Genomic DNA, 25,267 nt, shown 5'->3' with positions numbered 1-25,267 from the left:
GTCGTGTATGTTTTTTTTCTTCATGAAGTGAATGTACACGATATATAAACTAAACACAAAGATTATAATATGCGTTTGATATTGGCACTTTCGCAAGTCATATCCAACAGAAACAAAATTGAAGTACTAAAAATTAAATCCAAGAATGGGAGAATGTGCCGGTGATTGCGTGGATATAAAATAAAGACTAAAGACAATTATTATGTAATTATGTAATATAAAACACCAGAATACCTTACAACTTTGTATATGTATTCGGCGCAATTAATTCAAACAGCGCGTGTTGTTTTACTAAATATTGGTCGATAATGACCGAAAGAAATAAGACCTTGACTCGATTTAAACCATGGCCGCACATACGAAATTAATGTGCGTACTGTGTACAGCATATTCTTTTTCACCTCTTTTGATTCACTGTACCTACATGTCATTCAAAGTCGAGGTAACCTGAACATTCGTATGTTTCAATGTCAAAGGTTATATTTAATTAGTACTAAAATTATTTAAATTATTAAATTATCACAGGTACTCAGATAAGTTTACTGAGTACGAACCTTTACAATATTCTATTTTATTTGGCACCAGTAGATTTTCAAGGTGTACAAACGATGTTTTATCATTGTCTAAATTCCAGACTTTCTGAATCGATCTTGCGCCGAATTTTATTAATTCACAGTGTATCAAGTTTTACTTTTGCTACAACCTGTATATATCATCACTCAGAGACGTACTTTACACCAGGTAAATAAACGCGAAGCTTGTGCACGGGTTTGATGTCGAGAGAACTAGTTTCGACCAGTTGATGGCGGATAAACGCCGCTCCTTTTCCATACAAAACAAGACGCTAGCACGTATAACGGAGCCATTAAAAGAAATTCACTTACGAATCGTAATTACTCTATACCGCGCGTAATCAAGCACGCGCAAACTAGCTGACAACGTGCAGTAGTTGTGATTGCACATCGGTTGAATAATAGAGTCACAGACAATTAGTGTGCGACTACTTAATTTAATTACTGCGCAAGCGGTAGACCACGATATTATGCATTGATATGTATGTATTTTAAATTCTAAATTGATCTTTATCAATGTTTTGATGCATCACCCAATTCATAATCATTTTATGTTATCTTAATTGTCTTTATTGTGATGTTTATCATATATTTAACTAAGAAATGCAAAAAATCACCATTCATAATATATAGTTATTTCTATTTTGTGGAATGATTTTAAATTTTGTAATAGGTAAGTGTGCGCTGTCGCGATATAATCCTCGCACAAAGTTCCAATGCTAACGCTTATTTATAAACTTGGCATACATTTCATAAAAACTGATACAAGAAAAAAATTCAAACACACATAAGTTACGCACATCGCTTTTTTATATTTATAACTTATAACAGCAAACCTTTTTGCAGTTTATCATATTAATTGCTAATATTCGATTTTTGTAATAAGCTCCTTCAATATATAACTAGTTTTGTTCTTTTGTTTAAACCAATATTGTCCTTGATCAGGATGCAATTGATGCGGTTTTAATTTGCTTGAAATGTGTTTGATACTGAATTCGTTTTGTTTGGTCTATTTTTACTCTTGTTTTCCTGCTGCTGCCGGTCAATAAAACACATTTACGAAAGGCGCGTATAGTAATCATAATCGATGAACAATCATGCTCAACCACAAAAACACATTCGTCACACATATTACGCGCCTGTAAATGTGCTGTGATTACATAAACTAATCAATTGCAGTGCGATTTATTTTATTGTCGTTGTGCCCTTGCTTGCTGGACGTGATTATAGACAGCATGTTTGGTGTATTGTGTGTAGAGATGTGCCGACATGCGTTTGGCCGAAATGCCGAATAGCCCGAATATAATACATATTAGCTTATTAACGCAATCAATGATTTCTATTTTTGAATTTTTGTTTCGCTTTATCAACAGCTGTACCAACTGTTTAAAATTTAATAGACTTTTGGACATGTTTGGCTTAATAGGATTTTGCTTTAGGTACCTCTTTCCATTCAACGATATCGCGCCTATTATAAAGGGGGCCAAATATTTGGCTCTACTGCCTAGTTGATTAACAATTCGGTACATCTCTAATTTCGTGTGTCCTGTTGTTTGGCAATACGTTTATTTTTATTTTGCATATGATTTTTGTGCCCCTTAGAAGTAGTTGCTTGTGTTACAGCACGGACGCTCGGACTCTTATCGCGGGGCGACGGTCCGTACAAATTACGACGATAACAAAACGGCTGATGGAAGAGCAAAGGTAATGTTGGGATTTGATTTAATTTATAGGTGGCGGTGGTGGCCTGATGTTTCTACAAAATTATATGGTGGTGGGTTATTGTAGTTTTTAATAATTCGATTTTAAAAATGTATTTTTATTTTCATTAATGTTCATATTTATATGTTGCATGCTCATTAATCATCCAAATTTTGACGGTAATTAATGAAGTAAATCTAACTAATTTTGGCTGAAAACGAACCTAGTCTGTGGATAGGAATTGATAATTACAAATAGCACAAATATGAGTAAGCGTGTGCGATTTCGGAACACGTTGGTTTCGGTGGCACGTTGGATTTTAAATGGAATACACACACATTACTGTAATTCTTGTTAAAGATAAAACTAATATTAATTGTTTTATATTTAATAGTCACGAAGGAAGGTAAAATCGAAGGCGAGGAAAGGTGACGACCTAGATGATTTAAAACAGGAATTGGACATCGATTATCATAAGATCTCACCAGAAGAATTATACCAAAGGTTCCAAACACATCCAGAAAATGTACGTATAAAATGGCGGGTGTATACTAGGTCGAGGTATGGAGCTATATATCGTTTCTGTAAACAGGGCCTCAGTCATGCAAAAGCTAAGGAAAATTTGGAAAGGGACGGACCCAACGCACTCACCCCACCCAAGACCACCCCCGAATGGGTTAAATTCTGTAAAAATTTGTTCGGAGGCTTTGCACTGTTACTGTGGATCGGTGCTATCCTCTGTTTTATCGCATATTCCATTCAGGCTAGTACCGTTGAAGAACCAGCTGATGATAACCTCTATCTTGGTATCGTGTTAGCTGCCGTTGTTATCGTTACAGGTACGTTGGTCGTATCTTGAAACCGATAGATCAGATGTAAAGTGTAGATTTCTTTGTACACAGGTATATTTTCGTATTATCAAGAAAGCAAGAGCTCCAAAATTATGGAGTCCTTCAAAAACATGGTACCTCAATTCGCTACCGTACTTAGAGAAGGTGAAAAGTTGACGCTGCGCGCCGAAGATCTGGTACTGGGCGACGTTGTGGAGGTGAAATTCGGCGATAGGATTCCTGCTGACATTCGCATCATCGAATCTCGCGGCTTCAAGGTCGACAATTCGTCACTGACAGGCGAATCCGAGCCGCAGAGCCGAAGTCCCGAATTCACCCACGAGAATCCATTGGAAACCAAAAATTTAGCGTTCTTCTCGACAAACGCTGTTGAAGGCACTGCCAAGGGTGTCGTGATCAGCTGCGGCGATCACACCGTCATGGGCAGAATCGCCGGTCTGGCGTCCGGTCTCGACACCGGCGAAACGCCGATCGCTAAGGAAATCCACCACTTCATCCAGCTCATTACCGGAGTTGCTGTGTTCTTAGGCGTTACGTTCTTCGTTATTGCATTTATCCTAGGTTACCATTGGCTCGACGCTGTCATCTTCTTAATCGGTATCATCGTCGCGAACGTACCCGAAGGTCTGCTTGCTACCGTGACCGTGTGCCTGACGCTCACCGCCAAACGTATGGCGTCCAAGAACTGCCTCGTCAAGAACTTGGAAGCTGTCGAAACGCTCGGCTCCACCAGCACAATCTGCTCGGACAAAACTGGCACTTTGACCCAGAACCGAATGACTGTTGCCCATATGTGGTTTGACAACCAGATTATTGAAGCCGATACCACTGAAGATCAATCTGGCGTACAATACGACCGCACCTCGCCAGGATTCAAGGCATTATCTCGCATTGCTACCCTCTGCAACCGCGCCGAATTCAAGCCTGGTCAAGATGGTGTACCGATTCTCAAAAAGGAAGTCAATGGTGATGCTTCGGAAGCTGCTCTCTTGAAATGCATGGAATTGGCATTGGGCGATGTAATGAGTTACAGACGCAAGTGCAAAAAGATCTGCGAGGTGCCATTCAACTCGACCAACAAATACCAAGTTTCCGTCCACGAAAGTGACGATCCCAATGATCCCCGTCATATTTTGGTGATGAAGGGTGCACCAGAACGAATTCTGGAACGTTGTTCTACTATCTTTATCTGCGGCAAGGAGAAAGTTCTTGATGAGGAAATGAAAGAGGCATTCAACAATGCATACTTGGAGTTGGGTGGTCTTGGTGAACGTGTGCTTGGATTCTGCGACTTTTTGCTGCCCACTGACAAATATCCTCTGGGCTACAAATTCGATTCAGATGATCCAAACTTCCAGCTTGACAACTTGCGTTTCGTGGGTTTGATGTCGATGATTGATCCTCCACGTGCCGCTGTACCGGATGCCGTTGCCAAGTGTCGTAGCGCTGGTATTAAAGTTATCATGGTCACTGGTGATCATCCCATCACCGCCAAGGCTATTGCTAAATCGGTCGGTATTATTTCCGAGGGTAATGAGACCGTTGAGGACATTGCTTCCCGTTTGAATATCCCCGTCTCTGAAGTAAACCCGCGCGAAGCCAAGGCTGCCGTTATCCATGGTGGAGATCTTCGGGATTTGTCTTCTGACCAACTTGACGAAGTGCTTAGGTATCACACTGAAATCGTTTTTGCCAGAACGTCGCCGCAACAGAAACTCATCATTGTTGAGGGTTGCCAGCGTATGGGCGCCATTGTGGCTGTAACAGGTATGTTCTTTAATCTGAAGTACAATAATAAGCAATTGAATCAATTTTCTTCTTTTATTTCGATTCATTAGGTGACGGTGTAAACGATTCACCCGCTCTGAAAAAGGCCGATATTGGTGTTGCTATGGGTATTGCTGGTTCTGATGTGTCAAAACAGGCTGCCGATATGATTCTGCTCGACGACAACTTCGCTTCTATCGTCACAGGTGTGGAAGAAGGTCGTCTCATTTTCGACAACTTGAAGAAATCTATCGCCTACACGTTGACCTCGAACATTCCCGAAATCTCGCCCTTCTTGGCTTTCATCTTGTGCGATATCCCGCTGCCACTTGGTACCGTCACCATTCTCTGCATTGATTTGGGAACTGACATGGTGAGTGTTATTTTCAATTACTTTCCAATTCAATTAATTAATACAACATAAATCAACGAATACATTGATAGCAAATTGATCAATTTATCACAAGAGATTAAAAGGCATCAATCAGGTTAGATTCAGATTGCAATTTTGTTCAGAGAAAAGGAACAACGTGATTGTAATCACTATAAACGTATTGAGAGTTATGCAAATTCAATTAATGCACTAAAAATGATGAGTGACATACATAATCTGAAAGATGAAACATTAATGCTTAGGTGCCCGCAATTTCACTTGCGTACGAAAAAGCAGAATCGGACATTATGAAAAGGCGTCCCCGTGACCCATACAACGACAAATTAGTAAACGAAAGGTACAAATTTGACATCGCATACAGTTATCTACTATATTATCATTATGATTTTTTATTCAGTACTATATTCTACAATTTCTTTCAATTTTACGTTATTTTATACGATATGCGAGTATATTATATCTATTTTTAAAAGCGCATGTAGTTGAAGAGATTTTGTGCACATTGTAGGCTCGGTTTATTTCTTTCTTCATATTTGCAAGATTTGACCAAGCGGTCGAACCTTCGTCAACGTCTGCGTCAATCAATAAAATTGATGTTTGAGATCGTTTGACTTAAGTCCGGCACGCGCAGTCAATAAGTGCTCTTCTCTCTGGTACGGTTGTAAGTTATTTTTAAATAATTCTGAAAAACAAATACTGAGCAGATTCGAAAGAAGTGCATAAGCATCGAATTAGATTCCATTGCGTTTACTTTGGTTGTTTTCTTCAAACATATGCGAGGTATTTTGTTTGTTTATTTGCTGATTGCGTAATCAAGTTGAACACGTGTGATAACTGAAATCGAAACGTTAGCTGAAAAAGCGCATTATTGAAAAAGGTAAAGTGAAGCAGGTATAAGTATTTTACATTTATTTCCTGTTACTAATTCATTACTTTTATCTTATCTTATGATATTTACTACGTTATATCAGAGAGTATTTAGCAATCTATCTTATAGTATTTCCAACTCACCATTGCAATTCTGTTGAATATTATTTGAATTATGTAAAATGGGGATTTTTTTGTTTTACGACTCGAGGTGGGTTTACCTAGAGTTCAGTAGTAAAATTGTTGTCATAAATAGAAAGTGGATTGAAGAAGTGTTCTCTGGGAGGCATCGATACTTGATGTTTATTTTATGATTACCTACACTTTAATTTCTATTTATTTCTTATTTTTATTTTATTTTTATGTGAATTATTAGGTGCCTGCCATTTCATTGGCTTACGAAGAAGCTGAAGCCGATATCATGAAGCGACCCCCTAGGAATCCATATGATGATAAACTTGTGAACTCTAGGTGCGATTTTTTGTTTTAATTTTCTTTTATTACTAACAACGTTTATGTTGGGTGGGAGTTTTTATTAATCTAATTAGTAACTTCACGGAAACGAAAGTTTTGCTTTTTGAGTTGGTTTTTTGCCAAATGCAAACGTCTCGAATCTCACGCCATTCTCTTCTGATTTATTCTGCTTTTAAACTATTTTAAGCAAAGCTACTTTACGAATTAATACCATTTTGTTATTCGATGCAGGAATAACATTCTTAACTGGTTTGATGCCTAACTATTATATTGACGAGTACGATGTGACGGTGAAATGATCTATGCATGAACTTTGCATTTTTAATATGACGATTAATTCTCATTAGGTAATGAATAGATTTTCTGAATTTTTAATCACTACTGTAATTTTACTTTATCAACGAACTAGCTGCAGCAATCCGATATTATAACGTATATTCTCTCTTTCTCTCTTGTAAACAAACAATATTTTAGTTTATCGCCAAACTAAATTCTTAGATAAAGAGTAGTAGGTTCTTTTCTCCAATGTAGTCTTCACATACTGCTACAACATGAGCTACATCTCGCAAGCAGAACACAACACATTTACAATTTTTACAGACGAATCCTTGTCATTTCCCTGTGACATAAGTTTTTGTGCTCCTTACAAAGTCGGCTTATTTTTGGCGCACAGCTTGCTTGAATTAACTCTTCATTCACATGATTTTTGATGAACGCCAATTGTTGTTGTGTAGGTATGTTATAAATTATTCTCTCAACACGTCCAAAATTGGTAGATTCGTTTCGTCGCATTGCTCACATACTGATTACTACGAGCAACTGCAGTTGATGAAAATTTTAGAAATAGTAGATTTCGTAATTCTAGTCCAATTCATAGCCGTGCTGTTGTGCATGCGTAATCAACACATTCATGAAACGTATTCCCGTTTGTCGAAATTCAATCACCAGATCGTTCATTACTAATCAATCAATCATTCACTCATTCATTCGAGTGTTAAAAGTAAAATCGATGCATTTGATACGTGCGCGTGCAAAAGAGTCCAATTTCATATTTGCGCGCGGAAAAATTCCATTCAATTGGTTTGACGTGTTTTGTTGATTCTCTTTTTAAAACGAGCTCAGGTGCCCGCCATATCTTTGGCTTACGAGGAGGCCGAGTCTGATATCATGAAGCGTCGCCCTAGAAACCCTTTCACTGATAAACTGGTCAACGAAAGGTAATATCAAACACTACGGTTCTAAAAATGCCTCATTCTCTTTCGATTTTCTGCATCGTTTATGAGAACATTTTCGTATTTTTATTTCATTGATTGCTCTAACAAATCAGACAATTCAAGAAATAATGATTTTTTGGAACATACAATAACGCCATCTCCCTTATTTTCCCATTCGTTGCGAGTTTGATCGATGTAACATCCGACTATTAATTCGCCATTGATTTCGTGACCGTTGTTTGATATTCGTATCTCACTCTTTAAGCGCATCCTAACTTCTGCTTACAAATTTCATTGTCTACCAAAATATCGTATATCGGAAAAATGAACCATTTGTAAATAATTCTTTCTTACATTATCTTGCTTGCACGCGAGCATTCTACCACTGTCTTTTATTATTTCATTTTCTGTAATTGCTTATGCATTTCCATCAAAAGAGTATTACTAATTTAGTTTGCAACGCATCTTCAATTTTTTGTTCTTTGCTCGAGTGAGCTGAGCAAGCTAAGTTAGTATTATTCATTGGGCGTATATTAAATGTGAGCATCGGTAAGTAACCCCCATGTGAACACAAATATTCCAAAGATCGTTTTTGTCACGCATCATGGATGACAGTGTTTCATGCCGCCCACCCCACTCTCCTTTCTGCCACTAGCTTTGTATCGCCGACAGGCCCGCCCTTATTTATCCCAGGCCTCTGTTGCCATACTGACCAACAATAATCCTCGATTCGAAGTAAGGCTTGACAGCGACCAAATCATACTACTTCTCCAACTTTACTTCACAACTACACTGAACTAACAAATTCAGGACAAGATTAAACCTCTGAAAAATTCAAAACGAAAAACACTCTGTGCATGTCGTTTCTCACTACTAACTGTATGTATATTGCGCCCGGTCACTATATAGGTGCCTGCTATATCTCTGGCTTATGAGGCTCCGGAGTCGGACATTATGAAACGACAGCCGCGAGACCCTTATACAGACAACTTGGTCAATCGAAGGTGGGTCCACCGCCGCGCAATTTTTGTTCCACTTAATAACTTATGATTTTTACTATCTTTGTTTTGATTTATTTCTGAATATTATTACTCGATACTCTCCACCTGCTATCGCACCACACTGACTATTCGATTAATACCTCGCAGCACACACGGAATTTTCCGAAATGGTTTCTTTGCTTACTGTGGACTTTTTACGAAACACGTATATTTTTGAGAGGCCGAGGTATAGTTTGGTGTGATAAAGGTGTAGTGCACTTATTAGTAGACACTGATACCCTGCTCTCTGAATCGTTTTAACTGGCTGTGTGACACACAGTATGTTTTTTGTTTTTGTTTTTACAAAGTAACGACCTGAATTTCTGACGACGGACAAACTTTTCATTATCCACGAAACGACAACCCTCTTAAGTGCATGCATTGCTGTTTGCTTCTACCTTTTGCAAAGTTCACGTTTCCTCCTTTTTTTTTTGATAAACCCCTGATAACAACATGTTTCACTGACAGCATTCGAGCAGAAGTACGTAATAAGTACCTACATAAACTGACAAGCTTTCAATGTATATAATCTATATCGCCTGATGTATCACTGTAATCCTTTTGAGTTCGGATTCGTTGTGACATTATTCTTTGATTCATTGATGTCGCTTTCTCTACCTGGAGGTTGAGGTAGTACATGCATAAACTTATGATTTTATTTAACGCTTTTCTTTACCGAGACGATTCGTATGAATTACTGTCGAAGAATTTCTCCTCGAGATTCTGGTTCGATGAATGTGTATATGTTAAATGTGCCCATAACGTTTGTCTAACAAATCCACAAAATGCATGTAAGTGTTTAAATGTTAATTGAGCTACTTTAGCATGGTGGATGTTTTTCGTAAGTACTCTGTTTTGAGTTGATTTATTAAAATTGCTCTTTCATTTCTTTGGTTTAACTTTCGGTTTACAAGGAATGTTACTTTGAACCAATGTGCTCATTATTTTAATGCACATAAAAGGGTTCCAAGTAATATAGTCATGTACTGTGATTGAACCGATAAAAATCTTTAATCAAATATTTAGGTTGATTTCGATGGCCTACGGTCAAATTGGTATGATCCAAGCGGCTGCCGGTTTCTTCGTATACTTTGTCATCATGGCTGAGAATGGTTTCCTCCCACTAACACTCTTCGGAATTCGTAAGCAATGGGATTCGAAGGCCGTCAACGATTTGACCGATTCATATGGACAGGAATGGGTATGTTATTTGACTTGGTGTGGTGGTGAAAATACAATATTCATTTTGGTTTGTTTTGGGTTTGTAGACCTACCGCGACAGGAAAACTTTGGAATACACCTGCCACACCGCTTTCTTCGTGTCGATCGTCGTCGTCCAGTGGGCCGATTTGATCATTTGCAAGACTAGGCGTAACTCCATTGTCCACCAGGGCATGCGGAACTGGGCCCTCAATTTCGGTCTCATTTTCGAGACTGCGCTCGCCGCCTTCTTATCTTACACACCCGGCATGGACAAGGGTCTCCGCATGTTCCCACTCAAGTGAGTACCGCCAGGCTATGTTAGATGCGTCGATCGATGGTTTACGTTGTTTAGGAACGGATACAAATTGCTTGCGTAATTGTTTCAGATTCGTATGGTGGTTACCTGCTCTACCATTCATGTTGTCAATCTTTATCTATGATGAGACAAGACGTTTCTATCTACGCCGCAACCCCGGAGGGTGGTTAGAGCAAGAGACTTACTATTAAGTGCAGCGACTGCCAACGTTCTGTGCCTCTCTTTTATTTAACTAAACCAAAACAACCAATTGAAACATCATCAAAACAACCAAACTAACAACTTATTGCAAGCATAACATAAGAGACGGGGCGCAGTTAACTCGATAGGAAGGATTTCGTTCGAAACCATAATATAATATAAACAATTTAATGAAAATGAGAACTAAGAGAATACAAAACGATTAATTTATTTTTGTGTACTTTAGAACGTGCACCGTTTTTTGGCAGCTTATATAAATCTATATATTGTCTCTACGTAATGTTTAAAGAAGATGAAACCATCAATTACCAAGATAAACAAACGTTCTAAGCAAACCAAACAAAGAAAAACAAAAACTAATGGGTTCTATCGAATGCACAATAATAACAAACAAAAAATAACGTAAATTATGATGTAATTATGATAATTAACGATGTCGTTCCCTATCGATATGTTGTACAAATCCTGTTGCTAATCTAGTGAAAAGTCCTGCTTTGCGCAGAATCTATTAAGTAAAAAAGTACAGAATATTTAAGAAGAAACCTGAGAAAAAAGAAAATAACAAAAAAAATTACATTAAAATATAACAAATTATATAAGTTATGAAACATTGCGTGCGCGAGCTACGGGGCAGTCCCCTTCCCGTTGTTTTCCTGTTGATTTGGGCGGCCGTGGCTCGCGCACCCTCCTTAGCTCTATAAGATGATTTAAAGATAACAAACAAATAATTATAAATCGAACATGAGAAGAAATTTAAGATACAAACAACAATATTGTAATAATATTAACGAGAACAAGAGATGATGATTACGAAATTAAATACAAGTAAAGAGGAATAAGTACAGTACACAGTAATTACATACAGATGATAATGATAATAATTAATTAAAATTAACATTAACGGGAGCATAGTGCATAATGTAATATGGTTGGTTACGAATTCGTTTTTCGTTTTTACACTATCTAACTGATTACGTTTCGTTCGCGACACTCCGAAATCTCAACTTACGAGCTGGCGAGCACGCAGAAACGAACGATTTTTCAACTTCAATCACTTCAACCAAATAAGTGAACAAAATAAAAACCAAAAACGAATGCAATCACACGAACTATGAAAAAGGAGAAGAAAACGCATGAATGATGTTGCCCGAAAGTACATCCGTAACAGAACAGAAAAAAACAGGAAACACGAAAACAATGGGAAGAAACTTGCTGTCGAATATTACGTTACGTTTTAGATGCAATAGTGTTTTCATACATTCCAGTTGAAAACAGTTGCCTTAGTGCTGTCAGTCAGTCCGTTTTACGAAAACTAACACAGATTGGAGCCCTCGGAGGCTGGGCCACACGGCAGGTTATTGTTTTTTTGCCGCGGTGGCTCCCTCCCCCACAACACTCGATGGCGTAAACGAATTATGCTAACAAACAAAGCAAAATATGAAACATAAAATGAAGCATCTGTAGTGTCGATGTGAATGACGATGAAGTAGTAGTATTATTAGGCTTTCAACACTTAGGTTTAGCTAGAGTTGTAACTGTGTTGTTATATCGTGTTAAGTGTAACCAGGTCGTGCTCAATACACATGACTACAAAACTAATCACGATGGTAAACGTTCATTAAGAAGTAAAACAAGCTAAGATGATAACAAATTGCATAAACTACATGAGATTAAACGTTAAGTATTTCAAATGGCGAAATTGCAAACAAACTAACACATTGATAAGAAAGCATAAATAAGTAATTGAAGCATATGGAAAATTCAAATTTAACAATTATTACATATTATTCTAATTATCAATTAATACGATTATGAATTACTCCCTACTTTCTTTGTATATAGTTTAGTATTATGGAAATATTATGATAACGTTTTAATGATAACACCGGGCGGTACCTACTACCAGACCGTCCACCAAAATAAACATTCAAGAGAATTTGCTGACGACCACGAATATATTTACCAATTAATACCGATGTTAAGATATAAACTAATATAACGAACTAATAAACAACTTGAAACATGTAAGACGAAATTGTGCTGCCGACCACCGCGGAGCGTTCCACCCGATTGTGTAGTACTCATAATATAACAACACACACACACACACACTGGACATAACTGTAATTAAATATGAATGATAATTACTGAAACAAAGAAATATATAAAGATTACATTGTTTTATCGAATGCTGTAAGATGAGTATACTGTCTACTGACAGCCGTTCACGATTCACACTCGCTTTTATCTTATATTCTTACTGTGAACACTTCTCTTCACATAATTCATTGCGATTCTGTTTAGGTTCTATCTGATTCAGATGAAGATGATGCAAAAGTACACGTTGGTGACGGTGACAACTGGAGGAGCGTACCGCCGAAAAGAATAACATAATAATTAATGATAATATGCTGCTTCTGTAGAGCCCTATTTTCATATACTCTGTCGCGCCCTGGTCCGAGACCAACTCACCATGGTATTGTTATCTTATTGTAAATATTTTTAAGTGATCACTTAATTAATTGTTTGCCCATTTCCGTGTCGAATCTATGATTAACATTGAGAGACGTTAATATGAATTCTCTATCGATTCAATTGACATATATTTTTGTTCATTTTATTATCAATTTGATTATAATATATATATATCGCTTTTGTGTTCGTTTCACACATTAATGTTTTCGTATGTATTGAAGTTGTATAAATTTGGGTTTTAATAAAATGGATGATAGAATTAAACAATTCACGTCACATTTTTAGGCTCAGATGGCTTTTTTTAAATGGAGACACCTATTTATATGCATGTTCATGATAGATACATTCTGGCAGGCGTAGTTTATTTATCAAACCGTATTATCGTCAGTTTACGATCTGATTTAGGACCGTTTTGCGCAAGTGGTAAATTACCACATTTACTAAATATATATTCGTCGGTGGTTTTCGTCAGCAAAACCGACTTCAAACGAATCAAAGCAATATTTGACAGCTGCCAATCTACAAAATTCCAGTGTTGTTCACACACTGTCATCGTGTTCACTGATGATGACAGTAAACTATGTAGCTACTAAAATCAGATTATATTATAATCTGTAATATAAGATTTAACTCGAATAAACACATAAGCACAGACGATATGTCTCGCGAAGATTCAAATGGAGAAATGTTCGAAATTATCGACAAAAAAATTGAAGAACTGTCAACAGCAGGTACCTACTTTATTCCGTTTCAACTTGGGTTTGTTTTGGTGCTACAAACAATAACAAGATAAGATGCTGACTAGCCACATTTACATTTTTTGTTGACGCTTTTGGAGATGAATCATCATTGTGTGTTATTTTAATATCTCTTTTTCAGATTCAATCAGCAGTATGTCTTCATCTGCATCATTGCTTCCATCACCTGGTGTATCAGTCTCCAGTGTTCCATCTGGAGGAAATATCCTCTCAGTTGTCCAGCCTCCATCGACTTTACCCAGTTTTATTGCACATCCCGCTATATCTCCTGCTTCTACTGCTTCTCTTTCAAGTACAACAATTCTGGATCCAACATCAACAACAGTTCCTTCATTTATTCAAACAAGTCAAAACACACCAGCAACAAGTGCAACAAATTTAAATGAAATCAAAAATACAGCAGAGGTATCTTCATCATCTACTGATGTATTTTATCCCACACAGTTTAGGTTGTTAATAATTGCTTATGATATTGTTGATTTTATAAGTTTATTTTATTTCAGTGCTGCAATTCCACCAAGCAAAGGAATAAAACATGGAATGGACCAGGTTCCAATTGGAAATGTATCAGCTGATAATGGTGGTTTTATGGACTGGATGCGTGGTGCAGTCTCCACAGGGGGAATTCTTTCCAAAGTAGCAGAAAAAGCTAAAAATTCTGTTGATTCAATGATAACAACTTTGGATCCACAAATGCGTGAATTTATATGTAATCTGTCTAATTAATATTTTCAACAGACTTCTTTTATATGTTTAATTTTTAGATTCTGGTGGTGATTGTGAAATATTAGTTGCTTCCAAACAAGAAGCTAAGATTAGTGCTATTAGGGAAGCATTCCAATCAGTATTTGGCAAAGCTACAGTTCAGTAAGTTTTTGATTTTACTTTATATATTTTGGCATTCCAAAATATTAATTTTTTTTTAGGGAATAGAGGCACAATCATCAAATATTGCCGCACAACCTGTGGGATTTGCAGCTGCAGTGAAAGCAGCAGAAGAGCGCATTCAAACTGTTCTTAAGAATCCGAAAATTTCAGCGCCATTGCCAGTTGTGGCAATTGAAAATTTTATTCTTGAAGTTGGGGAAGATAAGTGCGTTAAATGCTCTAAAATAATTCAAAATCTTAATTCGGTGTTTTTTGTTATTAGATGGTATGATCTTGGCGTGCTCATTTTGAACGACCCAATCAAGCAGATTAATTTACAAATTTTCACCCAAATGACACCGGTTCCAGCGGAAATTGTTGCCTTGGCTCAAGAAGATACTCCAGCTGACTACCCTTTGCGATGGTCTGGATTAAGCGTTACTATTGGAAGTTTAATGGGCAGTAATTTGCATGTAAGAAAAAACAGTGGTTTACATGTCATCATCATGTGGCTAATAATTCAACTTGTTTCATGTTAGGTTCCCAACAGCGAGTGGCACCAAGCACTGACAGGAACATCTCGTCGAGATATCATTCTTCAGGCCGCCAATGTATTGGCTACTTTGTACAAAAATAGTAGTAGCCCCATTTAGTTATTTTTTTTATTATAATTTTGAATAATCTAATTATTTTATGCTTATGAGTGTCATCAAATTTTTAAGGCGCTTTGATTTTATTGAAATCTGTTTAGATTTTACAAATCATGGAATTTAATAATTCGTATTTGTTGGTAATCAATCATAGTAATATACTATACAATTATAAACAGTTACATACCATTCACTGTGCAATCCCCCTAAATCACCTGTAGGAGACATGCTCACCATAAAAGTGCGAAGTAATATTACAATGGTTAATAGTTTATAGAACGAAGTTCTTACAACAGTATGAATGCAAAAATTGTAACAGGACGAAAGCGGGAAACTCCGTTCCTGTGCGACTGTGACACATTCGACGCAATATACTTAGTTATGATGAAAATGCTGAATTACACAAATACCATCAGACCATATTCTGAATCAAAGAAATCCGTGGAACGAAAACGATTAAACATAGTGCTTAAAGTATCGAAAATCAACGCTGCGAAACAACGGATATATACAGTAATTGCGTCCCAAGTGCATTCAAATTAGTCGCATACCTGACCTACAAGGGTATACAAAGGGTTGTTACTTTCTGAAATGTGGATAAGAACTGCTTTATAGTATCTTGCATCTTATCTTAAACTCTCCTACTGGTAGGTACACATAATCAGTTTGTATATCAGCCCTTGGGTATATTTTAACTGATTTGCAGCTATTCCTATAGGTATGTTTTATTGATAATTATATTAGGTGGTTCATTTGCGAACATAATAAGTTGTTCTTTCTCCCCTTTCATTTCTTTTGCCTAGTCCATATGGTCCAATGAAACTGCCATCCTTATCTCACTTTTGAATTGAAATCAACCAAATCTATATTCACATCCTGTTTCATAGTCTGTTTATCTTCATTACCTCAATAAATTGTGCGTAAAATGTGTTGTTGGTGGTGTATACTCCTGAATTAGATTTACTACTACTTACTCTGCTGACAACAGTATTATCATTATTCTTTCTGAAATGGGTATGAAGTTTTTAACATGTTTTGCAATTCCCTTGTGTTCATAAGCATTCCTACTCCATGTGATCTTTCTCCATTTGTTGTGCCAGGGATCACACTGTGATCATTAATGTTGACCTAGTCGGCATGTGTACATTGCATATTATTTATGCCCATATTTGATATATGTATTCAGCTTTCAATTTCTTGAATTGCATGTTTCAGGTACTTATCTTAATTATTTCGGATATGTTCAGTTTCTTATTTACTTATTTTACAGGGTTCAATACTATCTCCCCGGAGACAAAGATTCCAATTGGAACTTACATAAATCAGTTTAATGTTCATTTAAATTTATGTATTCACGCGTCAAAGTTATTTAGATATGTATTTGAATTATTCTGACTGAGAATCGTCCGGCAGCCAAACCAACGTTCGTGTACGTTCGTACTCTACTGTCGTGTACCCTTGTTTCCATGCGTAGGCCAGTAGGTCTCCATGTGAGTATGTTGTGAGTCGCGCTTGTGTTCCAAACAAATGTCACAAACGAAATTAATTCAAAATTATGGCGAGTGCCGAGATGTTATTCACGCATTTATTGGTCCTATTACTTATTAGTGGCACTGGCGCATTGAAATTGAACGTAGCACGAATTCTTCTACCAGTTTTTGATGATATTTCCACAAATTTTACCCTGCATACCACGGACGATAACTGCTTAAAATGGTGAGGTTATCTCTGTTATTGAAAGCATGAAATGTTCTAAAATTTGAATTAAAATCCTCATATAGGACTACAACTCGAGACGACATTGTAAAACTAACGCCTTTGCAATACAATCCATCAATGAACTGTGCTCCAAGTGTAGTTATATCCACCAATACCAAAGATCGATGCAGGCAGTTGGCTGACATTTTCGCAGAAGATCCTGTGACTATGCAAATGGTGCGATGTGTTGTTATTTTTGATGTCATTCATTCTCTGGCAATTACGACTAAGACAAAAGAGTTGATTCTAGAGGAAGCCCCTGAGATTTTTGATGTTAGAGCTTATGATAATCAAGGTAGGTACATTAATATTTTATAAACATACTAGCTTTAACCCGCGGCTTCGCTCGCGTTGAATCCATCAAATAAATATTAGAAATAATTTTTTTTATTAAATAAAAAGTAGCGTATAACCATTCGGGGACCACTAAGAATATGTGTACAAATTTTCATGATGATCAGTTAAGTAGTTTTTGCATGAAAGTGTAACAAACATCAGGACTTTCACATTTATAATATTAGTAGGGATTTAATAGAAGAATAACTTTAGAAATTATAACAATGTTAGAATCTATATATGCTTGTTACTATGTAAATTGGCTTGAAGTTGAGAAACTAAATTATCTAAAACGTCTCAAACAATTATATTTGCATAGTCACATTTGTTTTTTATTTATATAATAATTGGTAATGTTATTGTAGGAAATGAATTCAGCACTCTAGCAGGTGTACCTCTCCATTGGTTCATATCACCTCTAGGTGCAGTAAGTGACATGCCAGTCATAAAGTTAACGCCCTTTAAAGATTCTTCATATGAAACTCCGGAATCGTTAGTTGATTTAGAAGAAAGAGGCCTATGGGGAGATAAAGTGTTAATTGAGGGCTTTAAAACTGGCATATCCAAGGTATCTGTAAAGCTATCACAGAAGGAGTATGAGAATGTAAAGAGTAACGACATTGTTTTGAGTGTCGTTGCAAATCTTGTGGTGCTTCCACCTGAGGTGTACATAATGGTTGGTGATGTAGTCAAATTCAAAGTGATTCAGGTGAGTTTCAGTTAAATTTAAATAATTTTGTTTTATATTTAGCTTTGTAGACCAGCTATGGTAAAATGGAAGAGATAGATCTTAGCAAGTCTCAATATTATCTTAAAGTTGTCAACACGGACGTGGCTAGCAATGAATTCGAACCGGGCGTTGTTAAAGGTCTTGCCCTTGGTGAAACCAAACTATATTTGCATGATAATAATATTGCAATTACCCAAGACTCCGATGTTCTTTTGCCAATGCCTAGTGCCACTATTAAAGTGGTTCAACCTGCCTACTTGCTCCTAAATTTACAACCGTACAAAAACTGGATAACTGTTGTCTCCGAAAAACACGATATTGTTGCGGAAATATATACAGAGTAAGTTTATAAACGATGTGCTTTATAGTATTGAAGTGTGTACTTAATTATATTGTATTTTATGTAAACTTTTAGAGATGACCGAAAATTAACCCTCGGGCCCGGTTTTAATATCCATACCACAATCGGCGAAGCGTTCCACGTTCAGGAGCGCGCTTCCAATGGCAGCTGGCAAACAGGTTGGACCGAATTAGAGGGTACAGCATGGGTTACGGCTATTTTGGATTGCGTTACTCCGCCGTTGCAAGCTTCAGGTGAAATTATAATCTATCCTAGAATAGTCCTTACCCCGTCGGAGGTGATTTTACCTTGGGATCCAGTTGCCAGACCAAAGTAAGTGACATTTATTTTTAGTTATTTGACATGCGTGTGACTTTTTACCATATTTTTACTCTTGCCATAATTATAAACCATAAGTGCTTTGCACTCCGGGCATACGAAGAAGTCCAATTAGAAAAAGAATATCAAAGTGCGCTTTGTAGAAATGTACAAAAAAATTATACCTTGAAGATATTACACCTTAATGAAACTTTTTGCAATACGGAAACATGTCTTACTCTGGACGTATATACAAGCAAATATGATCGTATTGAAACATTTATAGTGAACACAGCTGAAGATTGTGACATTCATTATCAATTAGAAACTCCTTTTTAATCAAAATCAAACAAGAACGACCATATCTTAAGTTTAATTTGAGTTACATTCGTGACGTTGATTGGAATCCGTACGAGGAAGTGTATTCGAAATGCCAACCCAATTATACTGGTTGTTATCTTGATCATAAGTATTCAACATGTGGTGTTGTGAAACAAGATTCAGTTCCCATACCAAATAGTGAAGGTTTTTGTTGTTCATGTGCTGAAAGTAAAAATATTCCATATAATTTTGGGGATAAAAGGGAAATAATGTACCAAATTCGTGGAGGGCAAAATTGTGATGACTTTTATACTCCTCCGGGCAGGGATTCAGAGCATTATCACCTAAGCACACATTGTTTACGATTGTCAGGACAGAATTTATCGGTGTATCAAATCAGTCAACCTGAAATTGTAACAAATTTCAATCTGAGAGTATTTAAAAGGACCGGAAATGGAAGTTGGCAACGTGCGCACTACAGGCCAATTGTTGTATCACTAACTAATCCAACGTATAAAGATCCTGATAGTACCTTGGAAGTTGTACTTCAGTTTCAAACTCCATTAACGAAGGAACATAGTTTAATAGGACAATATATATTAATGCCATCAGCTTGTACTACTACGACGAGGATCCTAAATGTATTTAGTGGGCCTAGAGAATTTCTTGTTGTACCACCTGAACTTGTCGGTGATGAATGTGATAAAATAGGTATCGGCTTTAACGGTTTTGCACGTCAGGCGGGTAGATGTGATCATATTGCTGGAACTTGCTTGAGGAATCAACCGAAAAGTTTATTTGAAAATGAGTTGAAAAGGATAGCATCAAATTGTCCGGGACGATACTTTCTCCAATTTTATGCTGATGTTGGCCAGAATTTTGACGATGTCTTTGAGTTTAATAAAAAGTTATATGCTTGGACTTTGAGGGTACCGATTGCGCAGAATTTTACTAGTTTGTTAATTGTTCGAGGATTAGCGCATGTAAACAAAACAGTCTAAAATGAAAATTAAGTATCTCATGTTATAATTGTTTAGGTATGATATCGATTTGAAGGCGATCGGAGGTGACGGGAAGTTTCTTTGGAGCAGCACGAACCATTCCGTTGGAATTGTTACGCAGTTTGGAAGGGTCCACACGCACAACATGGGATCTTTTGAGGTATCTGCGGCCATGCAGAAGAATCACAACATTAGGGAAATTGCAAAGTAAGCAAATGTCTATATATTTGAATTGAGATATTTCAAAGATTATGTTATCGCAAAGGTTCAACATTTTACCACCTTCGAAACTTGAAATTGTCGAATTTGTCATGGAATCCGAAATAGGAACGATAATTTTTCTACATGTAGCGCTGTACGTAGAGAAAGACGGACATGATACCGTACCTGGTTCGCAAATTCCTGTAACTAGCTGTCAGGATCTTAACTTCAAAGTACGCACAACTGACCCTAAATTTACATATCGCAAAAACTCATTCATCGAAGCTATTGGCTCTGCATGCGGTAACATAGCGATCTACAGCAGCGAAGTTGGTACCGGAAAGGTTACAATTAGTTATCAACTAGGCGAAACTATTCTGCAAGACAGTGTCACGCTTACATTCTTTAAACCTTTAAAACTACTGCAACCAACTGGAACAATTATATTGGCAGTAGGTTCTGCCACAAATTTGATATTTACTGGTGGCCCTCGTAGTCGGTCAGGTTTACAACACGTTGAAATCGAGACTTCCGGAGAGGAGTTTGTTGAAACAATGGATGTATCTTCTCGTCATCAAATGCCATCTGATGACGAATACACTGTTGTTCATGTCTTGTGTCGCAAGTTAGGTCAAAGTAACATTACGCTCTCGATTGTTAACCCTCCACTAATACCGAATTGTCGCAACCGAGAAGCGTTTACCACAGTGCTGGTCATCTGTGGCAAACCAAGAAAGATTGAAATCCAACCAGAAATTAAAGTTGCGGATGCCACTTCTTGTCCTATGGATCTAAGCTCCGAACGAGTTGTAGTACAAAGCGGTCAGGAAATTGAACTCATTATCAGAGTTCTGGACAGTGAAGGACGAGCATTCATGAATTTTTCCAGTTTGAGTTTTGTATTTGACACGATACCCACTGAAAAAGCGGAGGTTGGAGAACCATCGTCTGTATATGAAAATACTGGTATAATAGGTACAGCTGTATTTGCCAATAAGAGTTATCAAAAAGTGACGCCTAAGATTGACACTGGTGAAATTCATTTCACTGCAAGTATTCTGGGATATAATGACGATATACTGAATATAAATAAAGTGGTTGCTGAGTGCCCTGCTTTTACTGACGAAACGGATGATGCATCCACTTATGCTCCAATCAATGCCTCGATTTCATTATTACTGGTTGATGACACTGTTGTGATACCTAGTGAGGTTTCAATCTATAACCATCCTTCAAACAAAGTGCAAGTTGATATTAAACAAGGCTCTGGTTATTATTCTATAAGTATGACGCGTGATGATATCGTACAAGTTCAATATTTAGACAACAGTCGAACATTGGATATAATGCCCATTTCCAATGGAGAAGTTTCGATAAAACTTATTGATTTGTGTCTTGTGAATAAACCTGCTCAAATTCAGGTACATGTGGTATCGATCCATTCCATTTCTGCTGAAATGTCTGATAAAGTAGAGTTGGGCAAATGCATCACATGCACAATTAGCCTACATGATGATTCTGGTAACATAATGGAAATACCAAATTTGGACTTGATTGAATTGAATTATATTATGGACAATCCTATAGCAACCATTGAGCGTCTTGTTACACCAATATCAGTATTGCTGCCTGGACAATTTGAATACGTCATATCAGGAACTCAGTTGGGTGACGCTAAGTTGAATTTTTATATCGGTGATCCGGACTATGAAGGATACATAGCAAGCGATCCACTGCAGCTGCAAGTTTTTCCTTCTTTGAAAGTCCAGCCGAGAGTTCTGACCCTAACAGTAGGTGCGGTCATGCAATACACATGTAAAGGTGGACCCCAACCCTCATCAGACATGGAGTTTAATGCTGATGATGATAAAACTGCTATGATTTGTACGCATGGTGTGGCTACGGGCCTGGCTGTAGGAAAAACTAAAGTTACCGCAAAGGCTATTGGATCTACTTTCAGTGGGCAAAAAATTGTATACACTGAAGATTCGGCAGAATTGCAAGTCATAAATTTGTCAAGTGTTAAAATTACTGCTCCTGTAAATAGGGTGAAGGTTGGTGCAAAAATTCCTATTTGGGCCACTGGACGTCCTGATCAAATCACTCCTTTGATTCTGGCAACAATAAAGCCGCCAATTATGTTTTCATGGAGTGTGCTAGATGCACACATTGCCCGCATATATGATGTCATAGAAAATACGAAAGTAGATGGTCCGAGTCCAAATTTACCATTTGTGCGCCTAATGGGATTGCAAGCTGGTCATACTATAGTATCTTTAAACGCTACACTTATTCGCAACAAAAGAACTACGGTATTTACTTCAACTTTAGAAATCGATATTGTCGACACGCTGCAATTACAAGAACCAATAGAACTTGCGGAAAATTCAATTTATATTACACCAAACTCCCAAACACAGTTGAGAACCAACGCTGAAGATCATGATTATGAGGTATCATATAAACTGATGAGTGATACGGCATTTAGCACTGAAGTTCAATATAAAAGTCCTGCAACCATGACTCTGGCTCATGTTACTCGATCTGGTCTGGTTAGCACTCATTCTATAACTGGAACGGCCATTATTCTCGCTTCATCAGTGGACGATACCGGCACAAAACAGAATTTGATTATACCTGTTGAAATTAAACCCGTTTACTACATGATGTTGACGTTAGCTAGTAATTGGAAATTGTCATCGCAGGGTTTGTACGCTGTTCCACTGGGCAGTGAATTTGATGTTGTTGTTTCATATTGCGATAGTTTAGGCAATAAACTTATTGCATCTGGCATGGAAACGAATATTAAAGCATCACGGAGTGATCTCATTACTTTACACCGAAAATCAAACGATACGTTTACTGTTTCAACGAGAAAGCCCGGCATAACTGTTCTGCAGGTAAACTCGGATTGTAATGAAAAAGTTGTGGACTATGTGAAGTTGAATGTGACCCAGGTTATCAGTCCTTACACTGTAAGTTTAGTGGAATGTTTTACGTGATAATTATGAAAGTAACCTTTATATTTCTGTTAAAAGGACCAATTGATCGTTGGTGACGTCGTTTGTTACCAGACTCCTGTCACCATGGACATTGAGGCAAAATGGACGTCATCCGATCCTACTATTTTGCAAATCGATCAGATCACTGGCATCGCTGTTGCAGTAGCCCCTGGAAAAGCTACCATCTTTCACAGTTACCACATGGCGTCCCCAGTCCAAGTTACTGTTTCTCCGATAGGAAATATCCAAATTAATGCCCACAACGCAACATTTACTAACGCTCAGGAGTATAAACTACATGTGACTATTAATTCAATTGATCATTTGCGTGAGGATAATTTACTAACGTCATACGACTGCAGTGAATATTTCTGCTGCATTGATGTTCCATCACCACTGAAATGTATTTTGTCTTTTGATAATTCGGCCATAATGCCAAGTTTATTTGTGACTACGGCGCAATTTGACGTAGAAAAGGGCAAGCATTATTGCAGTATTGTGCCAACAGCGGAACTAGTGCAAAAGGGTCACAGTTTACCAAAAAGCGACGCTTATCTTACAATATCGGCCGGGGGCTGTGATTGCGTGCCAAAACAAGTTAAACTTAATTTTGTTCCGGGCGTGCAAAAACCTGAAGATGTGACTTTGGATAGTAATTCTTTTGAGGGTTTGTTAATAATTTATGGTGCACCGGAAGCCTTGACGACGTTGACAGTGCGTTCAAGAGATGAGAATATATTGTGGGTTGGAGATCGTCAACAAGATGGTAACAAGTTAACGTTTACTATTGCCTTAAAAAACTCTGATAACATGGAATTCAATAAGGACGTAATGATGTTGGAAGTTGAAGCTGAAAGTAGTGGTCAAAATCTTCTTGTATGTATACCGTGATGACATGATTTAAATCAAGAAAATTACCATTTTTTATTTTTACAGGTTGGTGTGAAGATAGAAGGTGGGGATCAGAGTGCTGGAACTTGCAGACCACCAGACAAACCACTACTAATTGTTCTGCACAGTAATCGCTTTATCCTAAGTGTTATTCTGGGATTCATTTGTATGGTTACTTTATGTACCTATAGTAAGTGCACTTTCTTTATTGGCTGCTTGTTATTTACAACTTGTACGGTTTTCAGCCTATCTACATTACATTCAACAACAACCCCCCATTAACGTCAACGTAGTGCCGTGTTCTACTTCGTACTCGCCATCGGTAACACCATCGCGGAATTTCGACTTAGGTAGAACCCTAGCGCCGTCCATGACAATAATCGACTCGACATCACGAACCCCACCAGATTTAGATAATTCGTGTTACTGTACAAGGAGTCCCGAAGTTCGACGGAATCGTCGATACTTGTAATAGAAATAATTGTTCGCGGCCGAGGGTATGTGAGGTTGTACTCCCATTTTCTGACCATCATCTAATTTAATATTTGGCGTCCTGTTGATAATTTTTTTTACTCTCGAAAACGAGGGGAATGAGATACCAATACTCATTTTTCGCTCGTTGAAAAAATTGAATGTGCGGCCATTATGTTCCACATATGTTGGAGTACACCCATATCTCGCTTTACGGTCTAGATTATAGCGCTTGCGCAAGATTGGCAACATGTATCTACACGACACGAAATAGTTTTTTTTTTGCCGTTATAGCGAAATATTTTAGGCCGTAAATCTAAAACGTGCCTGAATTGAAGAGGACCATTATAGCGAAATGTCGTATAAAGGGCGACTGTATAGCGAGGTATGGATGTATATAAATTACAAAAAGTGTTCATTTATAAAATTAACCAAAATAAACTTTATTACTATGTTGGGTGAGAATGTAATTGGACTAGGCAGGATTTCTCAAACTTAAGGCTCCACGAACTCCCGTCAAAGTTTTCAAATTACCGCAAACCGCGAAA

The 25,267-nt window shown here is 37.4% G+C and overlaps 3 protein-coding genes across 14 annotated transcripts in view; all 3 read left to right on the top strand.

Moving 5' to 3' along the window:
• Nucleotides 1-13,342, top strand: part of Atpalpha (sodium/potassium-transporting ATPase subunit alpha) — a 33,427-nt gene extending 20,085 nt beyond the window's left edge. For 3 of the 12 annotated variants that reach the window (XM_065311219.1, XM_065311218.1, XM_065311220.1), the window contains exons 2-9: nucleotides 2,668-2,799; nucleotides 2,866-3,112; nucleotides 3,176-4,891; nucleotides 4,963-5,264; nucleotides 6,529-6,623; nucleotides 9,907-10,081; nucleotides 10,149-10,381; nucleotides 10,470-13,342. In XM_065311219.1, coding sequence (XP_065167291.1) covers nucleotides 2,668-2,799; nucleotides 2,866-3,112; nucleotides 3,176-4,891; nucleotides 4,963-5,264; nucleotides 6,529-6,623; nucleotides 9,907-10,081; nucleotides 10,149-10,381; nucleotides 10,470-10,590 — 3,021 coding nt within the window. In that variant the 3' untranslated portion in view covers nucleotides 10,591-13,342. Of the gene's footprint in view, nucleotides 1-2,195; nucleotides 2,277-2,667; nucleotides 2,800-2,865; nucleotides 3,113-3,175; nucleotides 4,892-4,962; nucleotides 5,265-5,527; nucleotides 5,623-6,528; nucleotides 6,624-7,748; nucleotides 7,844-8,749; nucleotides 8,845-9,906; nucleotides 10,082-10,148; nucleotides 10,382-10,469 lie in introns of all 12 variants that reach the window. The other 9 variants (XM_065311213.1, XM_065311217.1, XM_065311212.1 and 6 more) reach the window with 7 other exon arrangements.
• A 251-nt stretch (nucleotides 13,343-13,593) lies between these two features.
• Nucleotides 13,594-15,526, top strand: LOC135798384 (protein PRRC1-like). Its single transcript, XM_065311225.1, has 7 exons — nucleotides 13,594-13,806; nucleotides 13,955-14,282; nucleotides 14,337-14,542; nucleotides 14,598-14,701; nucleotides 14,760-14,926; nucleotides 14,984-15,173; nucleotides 15,240-15,526. Exons 1-7 carry the CDS (start codon nucleotides 13,734-13,736, stop codon nucleotides 15,351-15,353), a joined length of 1,182 nt encoding a protein of 393 aa, XP_065167297.1. The 5' UTR covers nucleotides 13,594-13,733; the 3' UTR covers nucleotides 15,354-15,526.
• Nucleotides 15,527-16,829: 1,303 nt separating this feature from the next.
• Nucleotides 16,830-25,189, top strand: Gp210 (nucleoporin 210). The gene is made up of 10 exons (XM_065311211.1): nucleotides 16,830-17,066; nucleotides 17,132-17,403; nucleotides 17,810-18,153; nucleotides 18,204-18,514; nucleotides 18,590-18,847; nucleotides 20,191-20,361; nucleotides 20,420-23,330; nucleotides 23,394-24,233; nucleotides 24,294-24,438; nucleotides 24,494-25,189. The coding sequence occupies exons 1-10, from the start codon at nucleotides 16,906-16,908 to the stop codon at nucleotides 24,718-24,720; spliced, it is 5,640 nt and encodes a 1,879-aa protein (XP_065167283.1). The 5' UTR covers nucleotides 16,830-16,905; the 3' UTR covers nucleotides 24,721-25,189.
• Nucleotides 25,190-25,267: the final 78 nt, after the last annotated feature.

The sequence above is a fragment of the Atheta coriaria genome, unplaced genomic scaffold (genome assembly GCF_025399875.1).
Source record: "Atheta coriaria isolate IRGN ID8LTWV9N9 unplaced genomic scaffold, Caltech_Dcor_3.1 hic_scaffold_9_pilon, whole genome shotgun sequence".
NCBI lineage: Eukaryota > Metazoa > Arthropoda > Insecta > Coleoptera > Staphylinidae > Dalotia > Dalotia coriaria.
The sequence above is the reverse complement of the archived record's forward strand: the minus strand, read 5'-3'. Positions and strand labels throughout refer to the sequence as shown.